Source organism: Ambystoma mexicanum, chromosome 7p (genome assembly GCF_040938575.1).
Source record: "Ambystoma mexicanum isolate Mex_15411 chromosome 7p, UKY_AmexF1_1, whole genome shotgun sequence".
Classification (NCBI taxonomy): domain Eukaryota; kingdom Metazoa; phylum Chordata; class Amphibia; order Caudata; family Ambystomatidae; genus Ambystoma; species Ambystoma mexicanum.
In genome coordinates, this window is record NC_090939.1 from 824,889,878 (window position 1) to 824,909,400 (window position 19,523).

The window sequence follows — 19,523 nt, forward strand, 5'->3', positions numbered from 1 at the left end:
ACATTGATTCTGGTGACACCAATGTGGGCTCGACAGCCGTGGTTCTCTCCGCTCATGAGAATGTCAGTCTCCCCTCCCTGGAATCTGCCCTGCCGATGCAACTTGCTGTCACAGGACTTTGCTGTCACAGGACTTTGGGGGAAGACACTGCACCCGTGGCCCCAAACACTCAATTTAGCAGCTTGGCTCCTGACGTCGGAGAGTATGGGCATCTCCAGTTACCTCAAAGGTGTATGGACATACTTAAAGAGGCACGCAAACCTAACCCAAGACAATATTCCAAAAAGTAGAAACTTTTTGTCATTTGGTGCAACGCTAAAAACCTCAATCCTCGCTGTCCTCTCTGCGTATACCATTTGGGAGCAGGGTTTCATGGTGGACAACTCTTGTAATTAAAGCATTCATAGATTAGGTAAAGGGGCTTCACCCTCCCATTTCTAATGGGACTTGAATGATGTTCTCACAAGATTAATGGAACCTCCTTTTTTGGACAATGCATAAGGCTAGTCTTAAAGCCCTCGCCTATAAGACTGCCTTTTTAGTAGTGTAAGGAACTCATGGTGGCAACAGTAAAGACATACACAAGTGATCAGTTCAAGGGAGTTTATTAAACTGTATATGTGGGTTGGAAAAACGCCGAATCCAAACCTAAATGCAAGATGGGAGCAAGCTATGACCATCAAATAATAAGGCAGTCCTAGTGGCGTCTTGTCAAATGAAAGGGCCTATACTAAGAAAAACCTATTGCCAATCCTTACGCTAAATACAAACATACATAGAGTGTGGGATAGGGTTTACAGGAATGAAATAAGTGTTCACAAATAATAAGCCAGGATGCAGTAGTTTGGGTCTCCCTTCCCCACGTTTTGAGCGCGGGACAAGATTGGACTCCAGAGCACAGCACACGCTGTAGCTTTCCCAGCACGAGCTAACCGCTTTGCTTTCAACTATCGAAGCCTTCGGCGGTTAGGTCTCTTTTCTACAAAAAACCACTTGCCTCAGAGAATCTGATGTGTTCCAAAATAATAAACAAAAGTTAATTTCTGCTTGGACGTTGGGTGAGGTCTTTTCACCCCTGGATCCCCCTCTTTCGGGCTCAGATCTCCAGTGGTGTACTACCTTGAAAGGATTAAACCACTAAGAAAGACAACCCAATTTTTTGTCTCTGTGGCAGCTGGTATAGAAGGGGACCCTGAATCTAAATCGGCTTTTTCCAAATGGATTGTCTCTTGCCAAAAGAGACGTACTTTATGGCTAGAGTTCACTCTACTAGGAGCACAGGAACTACTATAGCCTTTATTGGAAATGTCCCTCTTGATTCTATTTGCAAAGCAGCTACCAGGAGTTTGTTTCACACGATCACTCAACATTACTGCTTAGACACACACTCTAGTTCTGATTCTCAGTTGGGGCATGCAGTGCGAAGACATCTTTGCTGCTGTTCCTTCACACATCCCACCACCATCTCCTGATACTGCTTGCTAGTCTATGCACAGCATGTGATTCTAAGCAGCTGCACAAGCATCGGAAGACATACATTACTCACCGTAATCGTATTTACGATGTTTGTAACTGCTTAGATTCACCTTCGCCCACCCTTCCTCCCCTCTTGGAGTAGAAGGAACAAGGACATCTTGCACATTCTTTTTTCTGTACTTGCGCATTTTGTAAGGCTCCCTCATGGCAGAACACAAACCACCATTGGGACCTCAATGCTTGAAGGATTTTGGGTATACTAAACGTCACAGCCATTTCAACGTCCCTCTTCGAAAGAAAGATGCAATACTCTGTGATTACCACTAGATATTGGACTATATGCATAGTTGTGAATCCAAGTAGATAAAATCGCCGGAAATACGATTACGGTGAGTAATGTATGTCATATACATCTTACAATTTAACAATGAAAGTGCAGTTAATACAATAAAATCGCCAATGGGATTTCATAGTTATTCAGAAGATGCACAAAAACCCATTTCACCAACTAGAGCAAGTAAAGACCATTTGAACATGTTTTACGGAATCCAGTTGCTGACGTATCTGGTTTTATTTGATAACTGAGTAGCCTACACAATGCGAGAAAATATATATAGGCACCCTTTATATGCAGCACCATAAAATAATGTTGTGCTATCAATAACATTCACGCTTTTTTTCAATACACGTGCAGTAGTCCGGGTCGAAGAGGTCAAGGTTTGAAGATACCTGGAGCCTGAACACACATTTAAAGTTATGAGAGCGCCTTATGGACACTGCTATACAGTTCAAAACCCTCATTTCATAACATTGTAGGCCTAACATGAAGGGCTATGGTATAACAATATTGGCCTTTTTAGAAATAACCTGTTTGTTGGGTGCATGGTCTTTGCCCATTGTCTCCATTAGTTCATCATACCCCCAAATAACTTTTAAAATATAACTGCATTAAGGTGATCATCCACAATCTTCTCAGATCCTGGCACACATTCAAGTGACTGGAACAGCTGGGCATCACCACAAAAGACAGCTAAAATTTGAACAATAACGGAATAAGGGGATTGTGATCCCTGCAGGACATGCTGGACCACTTCAGCACGATCGAAGGCATTGCAAGCATCCCTCCTATGCAGAACCAGCGGTACGGTAAGGGAAGCAGCAGTGCAAGCTTCACACTCTACGACAGGTCAGATAACAATGCATGATTGTAATGCAGAGAACAAGTAGAATACGTGCAGAAGCTGTGAAAGCTTCCCACAGCCCTTGTAGCATGTCATATCCATACATGCACTGCCACCAGAATACTTTGCTGAACCTGTACATCACTTAAATATGCTTTATTTCCGTCCCTTTTGTGACAAACCTAACCTTTTCATTGCACTCACTAGTTTAAAATAAACCTAAAAATGATGCTTCACTGTCATCTAGTGAAGAGCCCTTTCATAAAAATGGCCTTTAACAAGCCAGGTAACCCATTATTTTGTAGGCTTACATGGGGGTTGTAATCTCAAGTGGCACTCTCTACCTGCTATTCATAAAAAGACACAAGCCACCTCAATTGTCCAGATGCACACAGCACACCATTCCTTACGTCCCAGGAGTCAGTGAATTGTCACAAGCCAGTGGCAACTACACATTTTGAAGCCTTACTTACCTATTACACATAGAACATCAATATAAACACAACTGGTAAAGCGCATTTTCCAATCAGCAACACAAATATCCACAAAATAAGTTGAAATACTATTGTTTTATAAACAAAACATTAATAGGCAACCATTCAAGTCTACAATGCGATTTTTCTCTCTCGCAGTTTTCGTTTATGTATACACTACAGAGGCAGACACAGCGAAGTAAACCTGCCCCCCCTTCTGCCCATTAGCTCGACAAACCTAAATGTAATGAGACACGAGAGTTGGCTAAGGCAAGGTGAAACAAAGCCACACCGCTTTCTTTATTAGCGTCCACTTGCAAAGTCTAAACGACAGCATTAAAGGGCCAAAGGCAGAGATGATAGCAATGTCTTATTGTGATGTGGGCGACGATTGCCTGCACGGCGCGAGTGTAGACATGTTAAAAACGCTGCCCCCCACCCCCTTCATACTCCTAGCTTTCGATTTTGAATAAAATAGGAGTCCCGTAAGCCGAAAACGTAATGTGTGCCCACTATTGACCCAGTTGATTAGGTATTAATAACAAATGCAATTTTGTTTTTGTTAAAACAAAAAAAGACCTTTCTTTTTATCCTTTCGAGGTCCAGTTTGTGTTATACATCTCATTTGTGTTGCATCTGTAAACCGTCACAGCAGCCACATCCTCAACTTCATGTAACACCACTGAAATTCAATTGAGATTCTGTCCATCGCCCCGTTAACTTGCCATCCCTCTCGGGGCGGTCCCAGGGTCCATGCACCTGTCCAGGCCTTCTTTCCAGGTCTTAACGCTCAGAATTAAACGCACCCCCACCTTACCATGCTAAAACTTAGTTTAATTTACTGTGTGTGTTTTTTTGTTTGTTTAATGCTACCAAATGCACATACAAATATAGTCCCTCCTTAGAAGCTGTACAGCATTGCATCTCCTTCAGACAACATCAAAGCATGTTCTGTTCTCGTTTAGCTATTTTGCCTTGCAAACTAAAACTTAAGAATTTGCATGTATAAAGATTGCATTGGCCATGAAAAGCTAGACCTTACACAGGCCTCTGCCTAGATTCTGGACGAAATTCTTTGATGAAATGCTGCAGAGACGGAGGATGTGGGTATGCAAATTCTAAATGGAAAACCCTCATTTGAGCTTTAGTAACGCCAGGCAAAAGCTTTGCATATACAGAATATAATTCCAACAGTACATCACAGCGATATTGTCATTGAGAAGTTCTGTACCTTGCCGACACACAACTGATGTGATTTTCCTAATATCCTTATGCTGTACTTGAATTTGCTATGTTTTTCTACATAACACCAAAAAATAAATATTTTACACTGCGTAATAAGACCGGGCCTTCGGCAAGGGTTCTGCGTCCCCTGTGACTTGTTATACTGCTTTTGTGGCGCATTGGAAATGCGCCCCATATATTTTATTTTGTATCCGATGCGCATTTGATCAAATGTGTGTGAAAATTACTTTGTGTTTTGTTTGTATTTTGTTGCGTGGATTGAAGCGTTGTTTTCCTCTGGTGGTAAAAGTGCTTGTTTTTGCTTCCCATCACTAGTCTTCTGCTGTCCTGTTTGGCTTTCACTAGTGTGTTCCAGTGGATAGTTCTGGACATACCTTCAATAAAAGTGATTACAAAAACGACAGTGTCAACAAAAGCTGCGGTGCCAGCGTGGGTCGTATTCTACAAACACATACCACATAAAGTATATTCATATACGTGTTTATCGCCACCAAAAACATTGTGTATATGTACATATACAAATGTTTGCTTTGTCTATTTTTACTTTGTGTCTGTCTAGTTACCTCTGTACATTTAATGCACTCATTGGTTTGTTCTGTTACTTTGCTGGCATTGGGTAGTCTAACATGCTGTTGAATCCTCCTGGGTAGTTTTGCCATATCAGAATGTTCAAGTGATGCTAATACCTCCTCTCAGAGCTCTCGCATAAACAAGCACACTGCTCGCCTCATTAAAGCTGTTGGTCTTTAAATGTGCATGTTTGTTTACTCGTATCTACAGTTGTCAGTGAACCTGGTTCTAACAAATGCATTCTCCAGTAACAGTATATTAACAGTTTCTGAGCACCATTCGTATTCTGTATGGCGTTGAAGTCCCGGCATTCTCATTATTGAGTACAGATTAATGTTACGTAAACTAACAGTTTAAATATTTAGGTAGCCATGCACTGCCGACAAGACTGGATTAAGTTTGGAAGTAGAAATTATGCAGTTTTGGCAGGTGACATTGTGGAAAGTCGTACGTTTTAAGGAGTTTCCAGTTAAAGTTGACCCCATTCAATTGTTCCCCTAGGGATGTTTTGCTTCTTGACACGCCCTTGACCTTAGAAGCTTGTGCTTATGTGTCTTGAAATTGACTAGATATCATGAAGCGTATGTATTTGGCCTGCAGCGTGTTTGAAGACCACTCTGAAATGGGGAAGAGAATCCGGAGTATTGAGGCTAGCAGTGACAATTTTCTTGGCACCAATGCGCACTCACAGCAGGGTTCTGTGGCTCAGGTTTGAGAAGTTTCTTGGGTGTGCAAGTAAATCTCCCTACCGCTCTTCTCCCCAACTGGGTTTCTAAAATAGCGGACAGACGTTTGTCCAGATAAAATTGCCTATATATTTTTATAGCAATTATGGACAATAATGGCCATTGCAGACATCATTGCTTCCCTTAACTTCCATTGATAGTTTCATTGAAGGATTAGCACATGATCTATGTTCTTTTAGTTCCTATAGATCCGAGCCAGAGGACATTTCTTGTAACATCATTTAAGCTTGGCTGTGTTGTACCTTGTTCCCTGTAGCAGCACTTTAGTTTGTGAACAATTCATGCTCAATCATTTCATTGCATCTATGCTTTCAGTACATTGACAATGTTGTGCAGTCAGGAAAGGTCCTTAAAACATCCCACAGACACCAAACTTTAGTTTCCCAGTTCACCTCATAGGTGTATTTGTTCAATCAGGAGACAACTAGTTCAGGGTAATTTTCCAAACGCCCCAAATCCGGCGTGGATAATCTTTTTAAATGTAATAAAGTTCTTTTTATGAGTGTGGGATTCACAAGTTTAATAGCATTGATTAGAGTACACCCTCAGTACAGCCAACTGGTCTGAAGACCGTGTTCGTTACTTTCTACTTTTAGCCAGAGTTGCATGCTGCTTCTCTGGTTGTTGCAAGGCTGTGAACTTGCATAATAGGAAGCGTCCTTTGCTCGTATATTGTGAAGGGGAATAGGTATTCCATTACCGGCACATAGAGTATTCTCCTGCTTGGGTAATTGTGCCTCTGGTTTGTGTTATGCTAGAGACTTCACAGAGGCGTAAATGGGTCAGCAGTTGTTCAGACAGTTAATAGTACTGGCCAGGGACCGGTGGCGCCGAGATTCGGCTTGAAGGTTGGATGGCTGCCTTGCTTTCCCTGCAGCGTCGGTGTCTTGAGGAGCAGTGTGAAAAAGACGTCGTTTTTAGGTTGGGAGTTAACTTTGTGGACTGAGCTGAAAGGGAATTGGCTTATGACTCGCCTCCTGGAACTGAGAATGTGGCTCACCACTGGGTGGGACGTTACATACATTATCTTTTTCTTTGTACATTTTTTAATGCTGTCACAATATAGAAAAGTAAAATGCATAATTGTCTCTCCGTCATTAATAAAATCCCTGTTCTACTTCATAATATAGTTGGAGAAATCAACATTGTGTTCAATACTGGCCTTTGTCACTGGAATTGTTTGTCACAATGCAGCAGGGCTCATTATGGATTTGGTGGGACTATTCGTTCCCTCCTACTTGGTATTAATAGCCCTTTTCAAGTTTTCTATGTGGTCTGCTTTAGGACAGCATAACATTAAAGAATATGAAACTCTGGAGCTTTCCTGTCATTGGGATAAGGGATAACCTTGTAGCAGAGGCGTGGCCAGGAAGTGGAGCCTGAAGCCAGTGTTGTTGGGCCCACCTCAGGGGGAGCCTACAGCGGGAAGGGAGCTTGTTCTGCCCCCACCTGAATGTGCAGAAGCCACCAAGTGTGGGGAAGGGGCACAAACCATCCAAGAGGGTTTCGAGGTGTTTCTCCACCTTGCCCCCCTGCCCCCACGATAAACATTTTTATATAATGGGTGAAATGGTGGAATGTACAGTACACTTCCAATTAAAATAAAATTGGTAAAAGGCCACACAATTTACAATAGGTTTAGTAAGACGTTAAAAAATCCATTAGTTGTTGTTTTGATCTTCTTTTTTTAAAACAATAAAGTGGATACAAAAAATAAAAAAATCCATTAGATGTCAAGCCACCTACAATGTACATGAGCATTTGCCAATACATTTTCATTATGCAGTTGCCCACTGCATGCCAGTACTATACCAGTGTACACATTTGCATGCTGATTGTGCCCATATATGCCCATGCTGATGCATCAATTTATATGCCAGTATTCCCACATAAGAACAGGTTAGCTTTGCCCATAATGCAATGAATAATACTATAACAAAACATGTTCTTGCTGGCTCTGCCAGTATATGCCAATATCCCCTCACAAGCACATACTCCTGTTGTATTTGCCCCCTAATGCCAGTAAAAAATGCCAAGCAACAGTAAGAAGCTTTGCCTTGTGGGCTGCTCAAATGCCACTCATGTAAGAACACTAAGAATGTTGTCTTTGACCTTGACACCAGTAAATGATGCCATGCCACGCCACAGTAAGGAAACTCTTCAGGCTGTGAGCCGCAGTGTAGTACCCTCCACCCACGCCAACCCCTCCTCCACATAACGCTAATCAAGATGGCTTTGCTTTTCCCAAAAGTGACATTAAAGCTTGTCAAAAATGTTAATGCTCCAATACCCCCTTGTGCCCCCTTGGGCCCCATACTAGCATAAAAGGGCACACACCACACACACACACACACTCGCGCTCGCGCAGCAAGCACCCATGCAGCTTCTGTCATTTACATGCGAGCACCGATAACATTCAAGCTGCATACTCATTCGCACGTGCACTCGCACCTATGCACACCATTCACACTGCATTCATTCATTCATATGCGGGCATTTACAGACACTCCCTCACAGACGTAATTGTACCTACACAAACTCCTTTGCATGCATACATTTATACACTCCTCGCACACATGCATGATGCATACAAAAAATGCTAATTTCCCCCCTTACCTGCTACCCTCCAGTCTCGACAAGATGCTGCCTCCTTAGCTGCTCTGTGCCTCCATCTCCCTTGCTCAACACAGGAAGTAACCAGGAAACGGGGAGAGCCTTCATGAATCCTGACACGCGCTGACAAGCCGGGGAGAGCAACCCCTGCTAGCTTGTTCTTAAATTTTCTGCATTTTATTGAATGTGCTTTAAAATAAACCATTTGCCTACGATGTTTGCACATTTTCTTAGGGAAAGTATTACCAATATTCATAGGAAATCAACAAATATATTGGGTAGGTTATCTTAGGGTATTGCACAGTATTTAACCATGATCTCCCATTTTTGTTTTCTAGTTTTACCAGGGATCATGACTCCCAAAATTAAACTTCTAGGTCAGAGCCCGACAATAAACCTCTAAAGCTAAATTCACATTCCCAATAATCTCTCGATGCAGGATTCAAATATACGTATCTGATTGGAAACTGTGCTCACATATTATCAAGTGCAATCCATTGTGTACATGCACACCATTTATTGTTAAATGACATGTAAACAGATTCCTCCCTTCATAGATTTGAAGATTATAAATTGCAAGTCTGGATTACCAGTGACATTGACATCTGTAAATGCCCACTCAGCTGCCGAGTAGGCATTTATAGATTTTGGGCGGGCCTTACCCTCTCAGGCACTGCTCTGTGCCTCTGATGTGTAGTCGTACATAGAAATATACAGGTTTTCCTAGCCCACATGTTGGTAGGATTCATCACAGTTGATAATCACAAAGCAAGTCCTCACTAAAACTAAAGTTTCCTTTCAGGTGGCCAGGGAAAGGCAGACACTTCCTGATCCTAACCCTGGGATCAGTGTTAGCCGTGAGGATCACCTAGGAGGAGAAGGGCCTCAGAGTGATGGGAGGACTTTGTGAAATGAGACATAGTATTTGTCTTCCTCACTAAAGGGAATATCATTAATACAGGCACATGTGATGGCATGCTGCCACAGAGCAGTATTATTCCCTGAAGTTAATTGTCAGAATATGAATGAAGGCAATTGTAACCGGTCATGTATTAGGATTGAGAAAAATACGTAGAAAAGCTCCAACATTTTTGAAAACCGGAAACCCTATGAGTCCCAGAGAAGCGGGGCAGTTAAGTCTTTAAAGGCCACCAATGTAAACTCTGGAACACGCCCTTTCAGTGTTAAACCAAATGTATTCTTTTACCCTCATGATATTCCTTTAAAGAATCTACATGGGGGAAAAAAAGACCTTTGTGATGAAAATATCATTGTGCAAAGTGATTTTCATGTCAGGGACTTCAAGTCCCAGAATCCCCATAGTATAGGGATGAAGAAGGCGGCTGCAGATGCACAAAGGTGTACAAAGCAACTCTTTAATGTTAATGGCCCACACCTCAGCGTAGCTGTGAAGCATAAAATTCCCCCTTGGATGCAGGTCAGAAGAGAGGGATCAAAATGGTAGAAGCGGAAACCGTCACAGCAGCAGCAGGAGGGCAGAAGTAGTAGTGGGTGGAGGTGTTTTGTACTCTCCACAAAACTGCAGAGGATGACATTGTGCTGGAGCCGGGACGACAGCAGCAAGTGAAGTGAATGCCAGTCCAGAGAGGGTCGCTGGGGCTCAAGATTTCGTCTGCACAGGTCGCGCAGCGTAAAGTGCACCTTCTTTTCACTTCACCCCATGAGAGATGTTAGCGGGTGACAGATGAGCCCCGGTACGTTGGGAGAGTTAGGGAAGCTCTAAATGCGAGCTGCATGAAGCCGTACCAGAGTAATTGCAGCGTTGTGTAACGGCTACAAAGCGGAGGAGCTGGAAACGAGGCAACCAGACGCGCACGTCAGACCCTTTGAGTTCACTGTAGAACTGCGACCGCGGGGTGCTCTGTAGTGTCGGTTGATAAAAATCCAGACCACCTTGATTCTTATGAATTCCCGAACTAACATAAGAGGTTGATTACAAATGTATGACTCCTACCATGCTGATTTGAAAACAATGCATTGGCAAGAGAACAACATAAACCTTTGAGCCAAAGACTGCAATTATCAAACATTGCGTTACAGTAAAAGTAAACCACTCAAAGGGGCAATATAGTGAAAAGAGATAATACACTATTACCAAAGCTAATAAAGACTCCTAAGAAGGCAATTGACAACCAGTTTTGCCCAAGCCAAAAGAAAACCATTGAGCCTTTATCGGTGTAGTGAAATACATTTCCCATATGTAAAAAGACATTAAGCTTCATTGTGAGTTTGGTGGTATCTGGGCGGTAAATCCTCTGAGATCCAACCAAACTGAATTACTGTTACTGCCACTTGGTCCAGCGGTATTACCGCCGGATTACAAGTGGCGGTAGCGGTCTGTCCCCAATGGGTTTTTTTTGCGCAATTACTGTGGCGGGAATTCTGATTTTTCGTAGAGCGCATGATGCTGGAGGTAAATCCTTCACTGCAGGGCCATACTCTTAGTATGGAATATTGGCGGTAATTCGGTTACCGACCAATTCTTCACGGTCCGCTATACTTGTAATGAGGCTATACTGAGAGGTGGTTTAAACAAAAATTGCCAAAGTCAAAGAAGTGTGAAAGAGAATAACTGTTGTCAACTAAATAATGCAGATGTGAGACTAGAGTGGCAGGAAGGCTGCCCTTCTGAAGAGCTGTTGAGGAGGAGGAGGTGGAGGAGGAGAAGCAAGAGGTAGAGGAGAGCAATTCCCTGTCTTGGGATTGGCAAACACCAAGGTGTAGTGAATAGCACCAGTGTGGTTCTTGTTTCCTTTGAAGAAATCCTTCAATCTAATTGTGAAGCAGAAGACATTGGTAAAACTTTGGAGTTCACCCTTACCACAGGAATACTTGGAGCTAGTCGTTTGGTCTGGCAACAAAGTATACCAGGCCCTAGAACTTTGTACCAATTGATTGTGTTTGGGCAAGAGAGTATACCCAAGCAGAGAGCTGCTGTGGTTTGTCTGGGCTGGCAAGAGAGGATACCAGGTCCAAGAACCTATACAGTCTTCATCGAAAAAAGATTCATAGAATCTTTTCCCATCGAATTTCATACATTGAAATGCTTTACCATCAGAAAGAATATTCAATTAATTTTTTTTCCATTGAATTTCAAACTCAAACATACATTAAAAATGCTTTTTATGTTTTAAACCAGGTTAAACTTTTAAATATAACTTAAAAAATAGATGTATGTATGTTTGGGTTGGAAATTCAATGGGTCGAGGAAAGGGTTCAAATTTGAAAATGAGGGCTTGGGGGGACCCCCCACCCCAATAATAAATAAACGCAACACAAGTTAGAGGGAGCTGTCCAGTGCTGAAATACATTGTACCTGTATTATATCGAATTCAGCACTGGACAGCTACCTCTGACCTGTTTAGTATTAGCATGCAATTTCAAGACTGGGACCCTTTATTTAATTGGGGTTTTGAGGGGGTACCCCACATTAAAAAATAAGTGTCAAGTGCACTTGCTGACACTAGACCAGTTAGAGGGAGCTGTCCAGTGCTGGATTAGATTGTTACTTTTTGTACTCGATTTCGGAACTGGACAGCTCCTTGTAACGTTATGCATGTGTCAGCGACTTGCCATTCAAAAAATGTAAAGTGTTTATATAACAAAACTATATTTGATGAACGGGTTTCAAAGTATAAACACTTTCCACTTTATGTATGGAAAATCGTTGAAACATCTTTCTCTAAAAAAATATTCGATGTAACATCACCTCGATGTACATCTTTCGATGGAAAAACATGTAACCATCAAGAACTGTTGCAACAATTGGTTCTAGAGTGGTAGAAATTATAAACCTTGCATGGGAGCAAACCAGGTGAATGTTGTTGAAAGTATTGTGGTGGGTAAAAACATATGACAAAGCCATTTGAAGACTCACTTGAGAGTTTTGATGAAGTAGTATTGAAACTAAGTGGTGCCAAATTGTATTGACAAAGACAATAGTTTTGAAATTTAGAAGCTTTAAAGTATTCTTTGTTGTGGAAGCATTCTTTATTCACGACGAGAAACTGTTTCAAGGTCTTTAATTGCAATGGACATTGACTCAAAGTCCAGACAGCTTCTTGTCATTAACAAAGTAGAAAGGAAGAAGTTGGGTTACCAATTGGAACTCTTGTTTTATCAACTTGGATGAAGACACTTGAAGTGGGACTTTTTAATGAGACATGGTTTCCTTATCTTTTTGAACAATCAAACAAAAGTCTGCTTGAATCTGGGGAAGGCACATTCACCCAGGTTATCAGGAGAAGCAGCTATTGCAATGTGAAGTTGACTATTGTGTTGTTGAATTGCCATATATTTCCTTATTGATGTGTTGTACATTAACGTGTGAGGGACAGAAACCTTTTTGTTATAAGTGTTTCCTTTAGATTATTTTAGGCAGGGAAATGCTCATCCGGGTAGGGATAGTGAGGCATGTATCCAACCTTTGGATTCATGAATTGCGTTTAGATTTAGCTTCTTGTGTAAATTGTTTGAAGCTGTACTTAAAAGTACCACCAGTCTTGTGTTCTAACTGACTAGATTTTTATTCTGATTATTTTTCCTTAATTAGTTCTTGGTTTTAAGGTAGTGTTCCTCACATCTTTTACATAGTTAACACCTAAAAAGCCCCTAATGGTGAGACCTTGCACCCAGTCACTCGAGTGAGTTAACCGTATGCCAATTTCTTCATTTTAAATGCCTCAAAGAAATCAAGGGCATGATTCAGCGTATTTTCTATTGGGATTGCACCATTTTAAAACACATCTATGAATCTGGCCCCAAGTGTTAAGAGGTTATTTTGTGTAATGTTTCTTTCTCTTTATTGGCGCACATCTGCAGACCTGAATTATATTTTATATTCCTACTTTAATCCGGAGATCTATGCTTCAAATTAAGTAGCCAACTTTGTGTCCAACCTTTACATCCTGTACAGCCGAACCGTGGCTCCTCTCCAATTCTCTAAAATACTAATGTAGTACCATGAAATAGGTGGAGATTCCTATACTACTAAGGATGTCTCTGGCAGTGGTTTTTTAAAGTTAATGTTCGTTTGAGAAGTACAGTTTCGTTTTATGATTCTTTAGAAAGCCCAGCCTATTGGCACTTTGCATGGCTATCTTGTGTACAATGGTATGATCTACTTCAACTCAACTTGAGTGGGGGGTGGGAGGGCTAGCTCCTGAAGGGGCACCAAGAGTCTAATTCTTTTTTAAGGGTGAGCCCTCGCCGTGTGGTCAATGTTTTCATTGCAGAGTCCCAAAAATGTCCTCAAATTAGCGCGAGCAACAAAGTGTAGCCATGGAGCACAAATCAATTCGATGGTTTGGGAAGGAGGTTCCGGATTTCTACCCAAGAACCTTTTTTTGGAACTGCTGAAAATCTATATTTTGCAGCCCATTGTCTACGAACATTGGGATAAAAAGCCATACAATTAGTTGTTTCTCTAGGGAAACATGAAAAATATCCAGTATATTTTACGCTTCACGCGCAGTCATGCCTGGTGAGGGGCCTAAAAATGTCCTCCAATTAGTGCTAGGGAGCATAAAATGACTAAGGGGAACCCTGGGGGGATTACACCCCCTCAGAACGTTTTTGAAGTGCTATGCTAAATTATGTATCTTGCCGCTGTTTTTGAGAAAATTAGGTAAAAGGCTATACTATTTACAGCCGATTCTCTAGGGAAATATAACAAATATCCACTAACTTTGATGATTTATGGGCAGTCATGGATGGTGAATATTTTGACTGGGGGGGGGGGGGTAAATATTTACTTAAATTTGGCCCGAGGGAGCCCAAAATAATTCAGGCAGAATCTTTGACAGAAATGAGGTAAAAAGCTGCCACTTTACAGTTTGTTCTCTATGGTAACACATGAAAAACTCCAGAAGTGGCATGCCACCAACAGTACGCTACATAGGTGCACTTTATGCCATCTTTATAAGGCTACTGCCCCAACCTATCTTGGCCAGTAATGGCCACTTTAAATCACATGCATGGAGTGGCTGCCACAACGCATGTATGCCAGCAGTCTCTGCAAGGGATTTACAGTGACCAACCAAACAAAAACATGCACGCACAGTGATCCTTACATACATATATACACACAGCTACAGACTCACTCAACCCTCATGCACAAGCCCACATAAAACCCATTACTACATCAAATTCAAGCATATCCGTAAGCATACATCCATCCACATCACATAATTGCAAAGCATAGGCACACAGAAAATCGCCTTGGGTCGACTCCTCTTAAGTCTTCTTTTTTTGTGGGCAGGGTCAATACAGGGACCACCACCACGTCACACTGGAGCACCAGAACAGGCCAAAGTCACGCATGTAGCACCAGTGCACACCAGAAGGACATAAATACCTTGGCCATGTCCGCACACGCAACCCTGTGAGTTGCACGATGCACATGTTGGCATGCCACTGTTTTTTTAAAATGTGTATATCCTGTCTGGCTCTCAGTGCCAGCCCTGATTGTGCGCCAGCTCTGCAGGAGGCATGAGCTGGCGCACCAGGAAGGAGCCAGAGGGGGTGACTGCCCCAACCACTTGCTCCTCCACTTCTGGAAGGTCTGATCATTGGATTTCAAGTTGTAGATGAGACTTTCTGCTTTGTTATTTATAAGTTGAACTGTAGATAAAGGGGCACTGTGGAAAAGCAATGTAGAGCTGTAGCTTCACTAATTGGGAGAAGGACGGGCATAAGTGACATCCTGTGGGAAGTAGTGACGAAAGGGTTAATGTGATGAGCTAGTTTAAGGTGATAGTTGCAACATCTAACAACCTGTGTAAGTGTCATGGGCTGAAATTTCAGACTGTCCTAGTGTGACTAGGAGGAGGACCGGACATTGATGGCTACATAAGAGGAAGCCGTGTGAATTACTAAACTAGCTCTCAATGGTGCGTCTCCGACCCAGACAAACTTCTGTGTTAGGGTGACTTTTCCACAGCCCTCAAGTTAGGGGTGCGAAAACATTTAACCTATTGGCAAAACACAGTTCTAACATAAAGGTAGGCAAAACCTTTCCAATAGTAGCTGCGGCACAGCAGTCGGGCTTGGACTGATGGAGAAAAAAATCAAAGATAGAATCTGTATTTGGTCAAATAAGTACTTGGGTTAAAACATAACGCATTATAAAACAGTGTGTGCATATAAAAATAGTAATGGTCAGCAAAGACCCAACCCACTTCTAAACTAAATGTGGGCTCACTGCCTGGCAGAACACTCCCAGGAAAAATGTCTGTTTATTTATTTTGTTTGCTTGTTAGGTGCCTATACAGAAAGTAACATACTGTTTCACGTACAGATAAGTACCTTTCAAGTAATGTTAAGTCTTTTAGGTGAGTTCAAAAGTCCCCCTAGGAATAAACTTGAAAAAGTCTGTAGGCACTGCCACGCTTTTGACAAATGTCCAGTAATTCATAGTTCTACCACACAGGTGTGGAGAATACAACAACCTACCTCTGGGGACACGAGAGTAGACCTTCACAAAGAGTTTCAGGTTTGAGACACAAGTGCCTCGAAGTAAGGAAGCCAATTAGGATTCACTACGACCACGGGCACACTTTAGGGTAAGTACTTAGGGCACAGAAGTAATTACTTAAAGGGCAGTTCCTGAAAAAGCGCCTCGGAATGGGAAACCATTCCATGAGTAAGTCTTCTGTTTCAGGTTATCATCTAGGGGCTTAAAATCGACAACTCAAATAATGAACAATCATCCTCCAGCCAGGAGTGAAAATGGTGAGGAAGACTCCAGGAAGGTGGAAGAAATCAGCCAAGTGGATTTGGATACTTAAATGGGGTAAAGTGTGGCAGCCAGCCAGCAGCAGATCGCCCCATGTAGGTAACGGTGGTGGTGATCCTGGACACACCAATCGGGAGAGACCGCTTAGTGGTGGCCAATGTACAAAGGCAGCTCCCTACCCCAAGGGGCACAAACAAGCTGGTAATTCAGAAGGACAGTGGTGAAAAGGGCCAGAAACGGTCCCAGTACGCGACTCTCAGCCCAAACAGAGCTAAGGACTGCGGATGGTGGCAAGGGGGGTCTGGGGGCAGAAGAGGAAGTGGAGGGACCTTAGCCCAGAAATTAAGTCCAGCAGCTAAAAACAAAAAACCAGAGCACCCAGCCAATGTGGCCGGTCCTGGTCCTAACATTGCAGCAGCATGGCTGTAAGGTAGAAATCTTCCAGCAGGCAGTTAAACAACCTGCCAAAATCCCTGAAGAATTGAGGAAGGGTTGGGGGGGGTCTCCTATCGAAAAACCCAATTAATCATGGGCTGACCTAAGCTAGCCCTGCAATCACTAACCAGAGCATTCACACAAAGGTTGTGGAAGACAGCCAATCAGGCTGGCCCTAAAACTGCCACTAACAGGTCCACCCATTAAGTATGTATATTGGCCTTTGTAGGGCCAGGTACCACCATAAACCAGTGCATACATTTGAGTTTCAGAGCTGGACTCAGAGTGAACACGTGTTTGCAAAGCTTCTATTCTAGACCCTCTTTGTGGTTTCTTCAAATAAAGCAAAGACCCAAAAACAAAATGGCACAGAATTGGACTTACAAAATTCATTAGTACCCTGGTAGCTACCAAAATGATACTTTGGGCTACTAATGCAGTGAAATCGGCTCCACCCGTGGTGAAGTCAAAACTGCTCACCAAAACAAATGTAGAGTGTGAATAATTATAATTTTATAACCTATGGGCAAAATGTTGTTCCTGAAAGGGACCGCCTTCCGAGGAACCGTATGGGCAACCATAGTACTGTATACTAGAAAACTATTGCAGTGGAAGAGGGGCTTCAGTTGAAGCACCTCTGACTGCAAAAAAGAGTCAAAACTTTAGGGGTCTCATAAACTGGGAGAACAGGACCCTCACAATGGAAATCTGCCCTAATATCCTGCAACATTGAAATAATTGAGAAGTGAGCATGACTTGCCGATCTTTTTCACCTTACCATGTGCGGCTCATACTCCAAGCTGATTTTCGTTCCTTTACATCCGGCACCTTGGGTAGATTTCATAATTACCTCAGCCACCAAGTGCATGCATGTATTAAAGACTAGCGACAAGGAGTAAGCTTAAACTCTGCACTCAAACGATTAATTGAGGGAAAGAAATTGATCAGGTTTAACTTATCTGACCGCTATGTAGTATCCCGAGGCGAGGGCAACGCAGGTGAGACCCAATGAGTGCAAAGGCATTCAAGAAGTAGGATTAGTTCCACAGGATGATTGGCTTAAAGTTCCTCCAATAGGCACTCCCTGAAATGGAGGTTGGGCAGCTTCCATTGTGTTCGGCTCTGCGAGGATTTCGCTCTTGAAACAGATCTGTAATTGGTTGGCAGCCATTATTTCCCTGACCTTGCTAATGTACAAGTGCTTTTAAACCACTTACAGTTGGTGGATCTGGATAGTAATAGAAGCTATTTTTTAAAAGCTTTTGTCTTTTTCTCTACAGAAATTACATAAAGTACCATATTTCTGTTACTGGGGACATTCTGGGAATAATTTGAACGATCAGCCAGGAGGTTGGAGATGGTGTACAGTCAGGGATTTGTGGGGATGCTCGAGTTGCCTGCTGTTTTCTGGGCCTTCAGGTTGTTGGTGTTTAAAAGTAAAAAAATCGTGAGTTTAAAATTTTGAATTTTATGAAGAGTTCTTGGAGGCAGTATAACAAGTATAGGGAAGCAGTAATGTGCTGGCTGGTGCACTTATGTTTGATTAGTTAATAGTAAACTTTGAAGTTATTTGCATCATTAGTGATGTGGCCAAAGTATGTTTTTACTCTATATTTAAAGTTTTCCTGTGTAAAATCCCTCTCCTGTGTATAATTATAATTGGTTATTTATAACGCACTTAATACCCGGGGATCGAACCTGTGTTGCTCCCCGTCGTCTTGTTTTCAAGGGGAGCATGTTGCCCCTAAACTATCCTCCTGAGACAGACATCTATGCAGGGGTTTTAATCCGCTTGAGAGCCAGTCTTCCTTCATTATTCAATACTCCTGCTGAAGTCCAAGTGGTTCGTGAACCCTTCTTTAAGGACATAAGATGTCAGTTTCTGTGATCTAGATTGGATGGGGTAAGAAGTTTAAGTTCTTCACAGAGTGAAGTGAGAATGTTTTCCAGTAACATATACTTGACTACGTAAGGCTAAAGGATTGAGCAAATTGAAGGTGTAGGAGAAAACCTTTTGGAGGCCGGCCGCCATAACAAGGCAAGTTTGTTGCTTAATGAGTTGGTTATCCTGCCTCGGTTTTGCAACTGGATGTGAAGGGAAGAAATGTGGTGATGGGTGTGGGCATATTGCATTTATATGGAGTTGACCGTGCATGTTTGGTCCTCATTTCTTCAAACCTAACTGTCCACGTTATGGACAAAACATGAATCTTTCATTAATGTACGTCACCTTATTGGTCTCGTTGAAAAATGCATTTAATAATTGTGCAAAAATAGTGCAGTTATTGCACTTAAATGGCATAACCTTAAAATGGTGACAAAGTCTGTGAGCTCTGTGATGTAGCTTAAAAATTAAGACGAGTGGAAATGAAATTCTAAAAGCATGCAGTCTATGGTTCGATTCAAATGTATTTAGTTGTGTAAAAGGCAGCCTAACAATCTGCACATTTTGTTGTGTGTCCAATGAGCAAACCTTTTGCTTTTAACTACATTCTTTATATCTATCTCTATTAGGATTTTTTTGTTGCATACTTAAGGATTTTACGTTTTCCCCACCGAAATTGGGATTCACCTTACATTAACTTTATGCCAGCAATATTGTTGGCTCCATCCTGGGTAGCTTTTGAAGTTTGATACCAAAATCATTTTTATTCTTTCTGTTAAACAAGGATCTAATCATTGTCTAACCACAAAATAGGCGAATAAGGCTGTGAGGCCAAGGCGACAGAGTTTAAGGGGAAACCATTGAAATTACTGTGAATGTTTTTTTTTAAAAACTACTTTTGTGCACTGACAGAGGTTAGATGGCAGTTTGAGAATGCAGGACGGCAAGCAATTGCCTGGCATTCCTAAAATCTGTCTTTTTGCTGGGTTGACCTCATTATTTTTCCCTTGCAGTGTGCTGGAGAAGAGGACTGGGTAGACAATCGAACAATTTACATTGGACATCGTGAACCCCCTCCGGGAACTGATGCCTACATTCTGCAAAGATATCCAGATAACCGAATAGTCTCAGCAAAGGTAGGAT

At 42.1% G+C, this 19,523-nt stretch overlaps 1 protein-coding gene across 7 annotated transcripts in view; it reads left to right on the top strand.

Annotated features, from left to right (window-relative positions):
• The window catches only part of ATP11A (ATPase phospholipid transporting 11A), a 2,308,865-nt gene that overhangs the window by 400,448 nt on the left and 1,888,894 nt on the right, over positions 1–19,523 (top strand). For all 7 annotated transcript variants that reach the window (XM_069636989.1, XM_069636990.1, XM_069636983.1 and 4 more), the window contains exon 2: positions 19,394–19,516. In XM_069636989.1, coding sequence (XP_069493090.1) covers positions 19,394–19,516 — 123 coding nt within the window. The remainder of the gene's footprint in view (positions 1–19,393; positions 19,517–19,523) is intronic.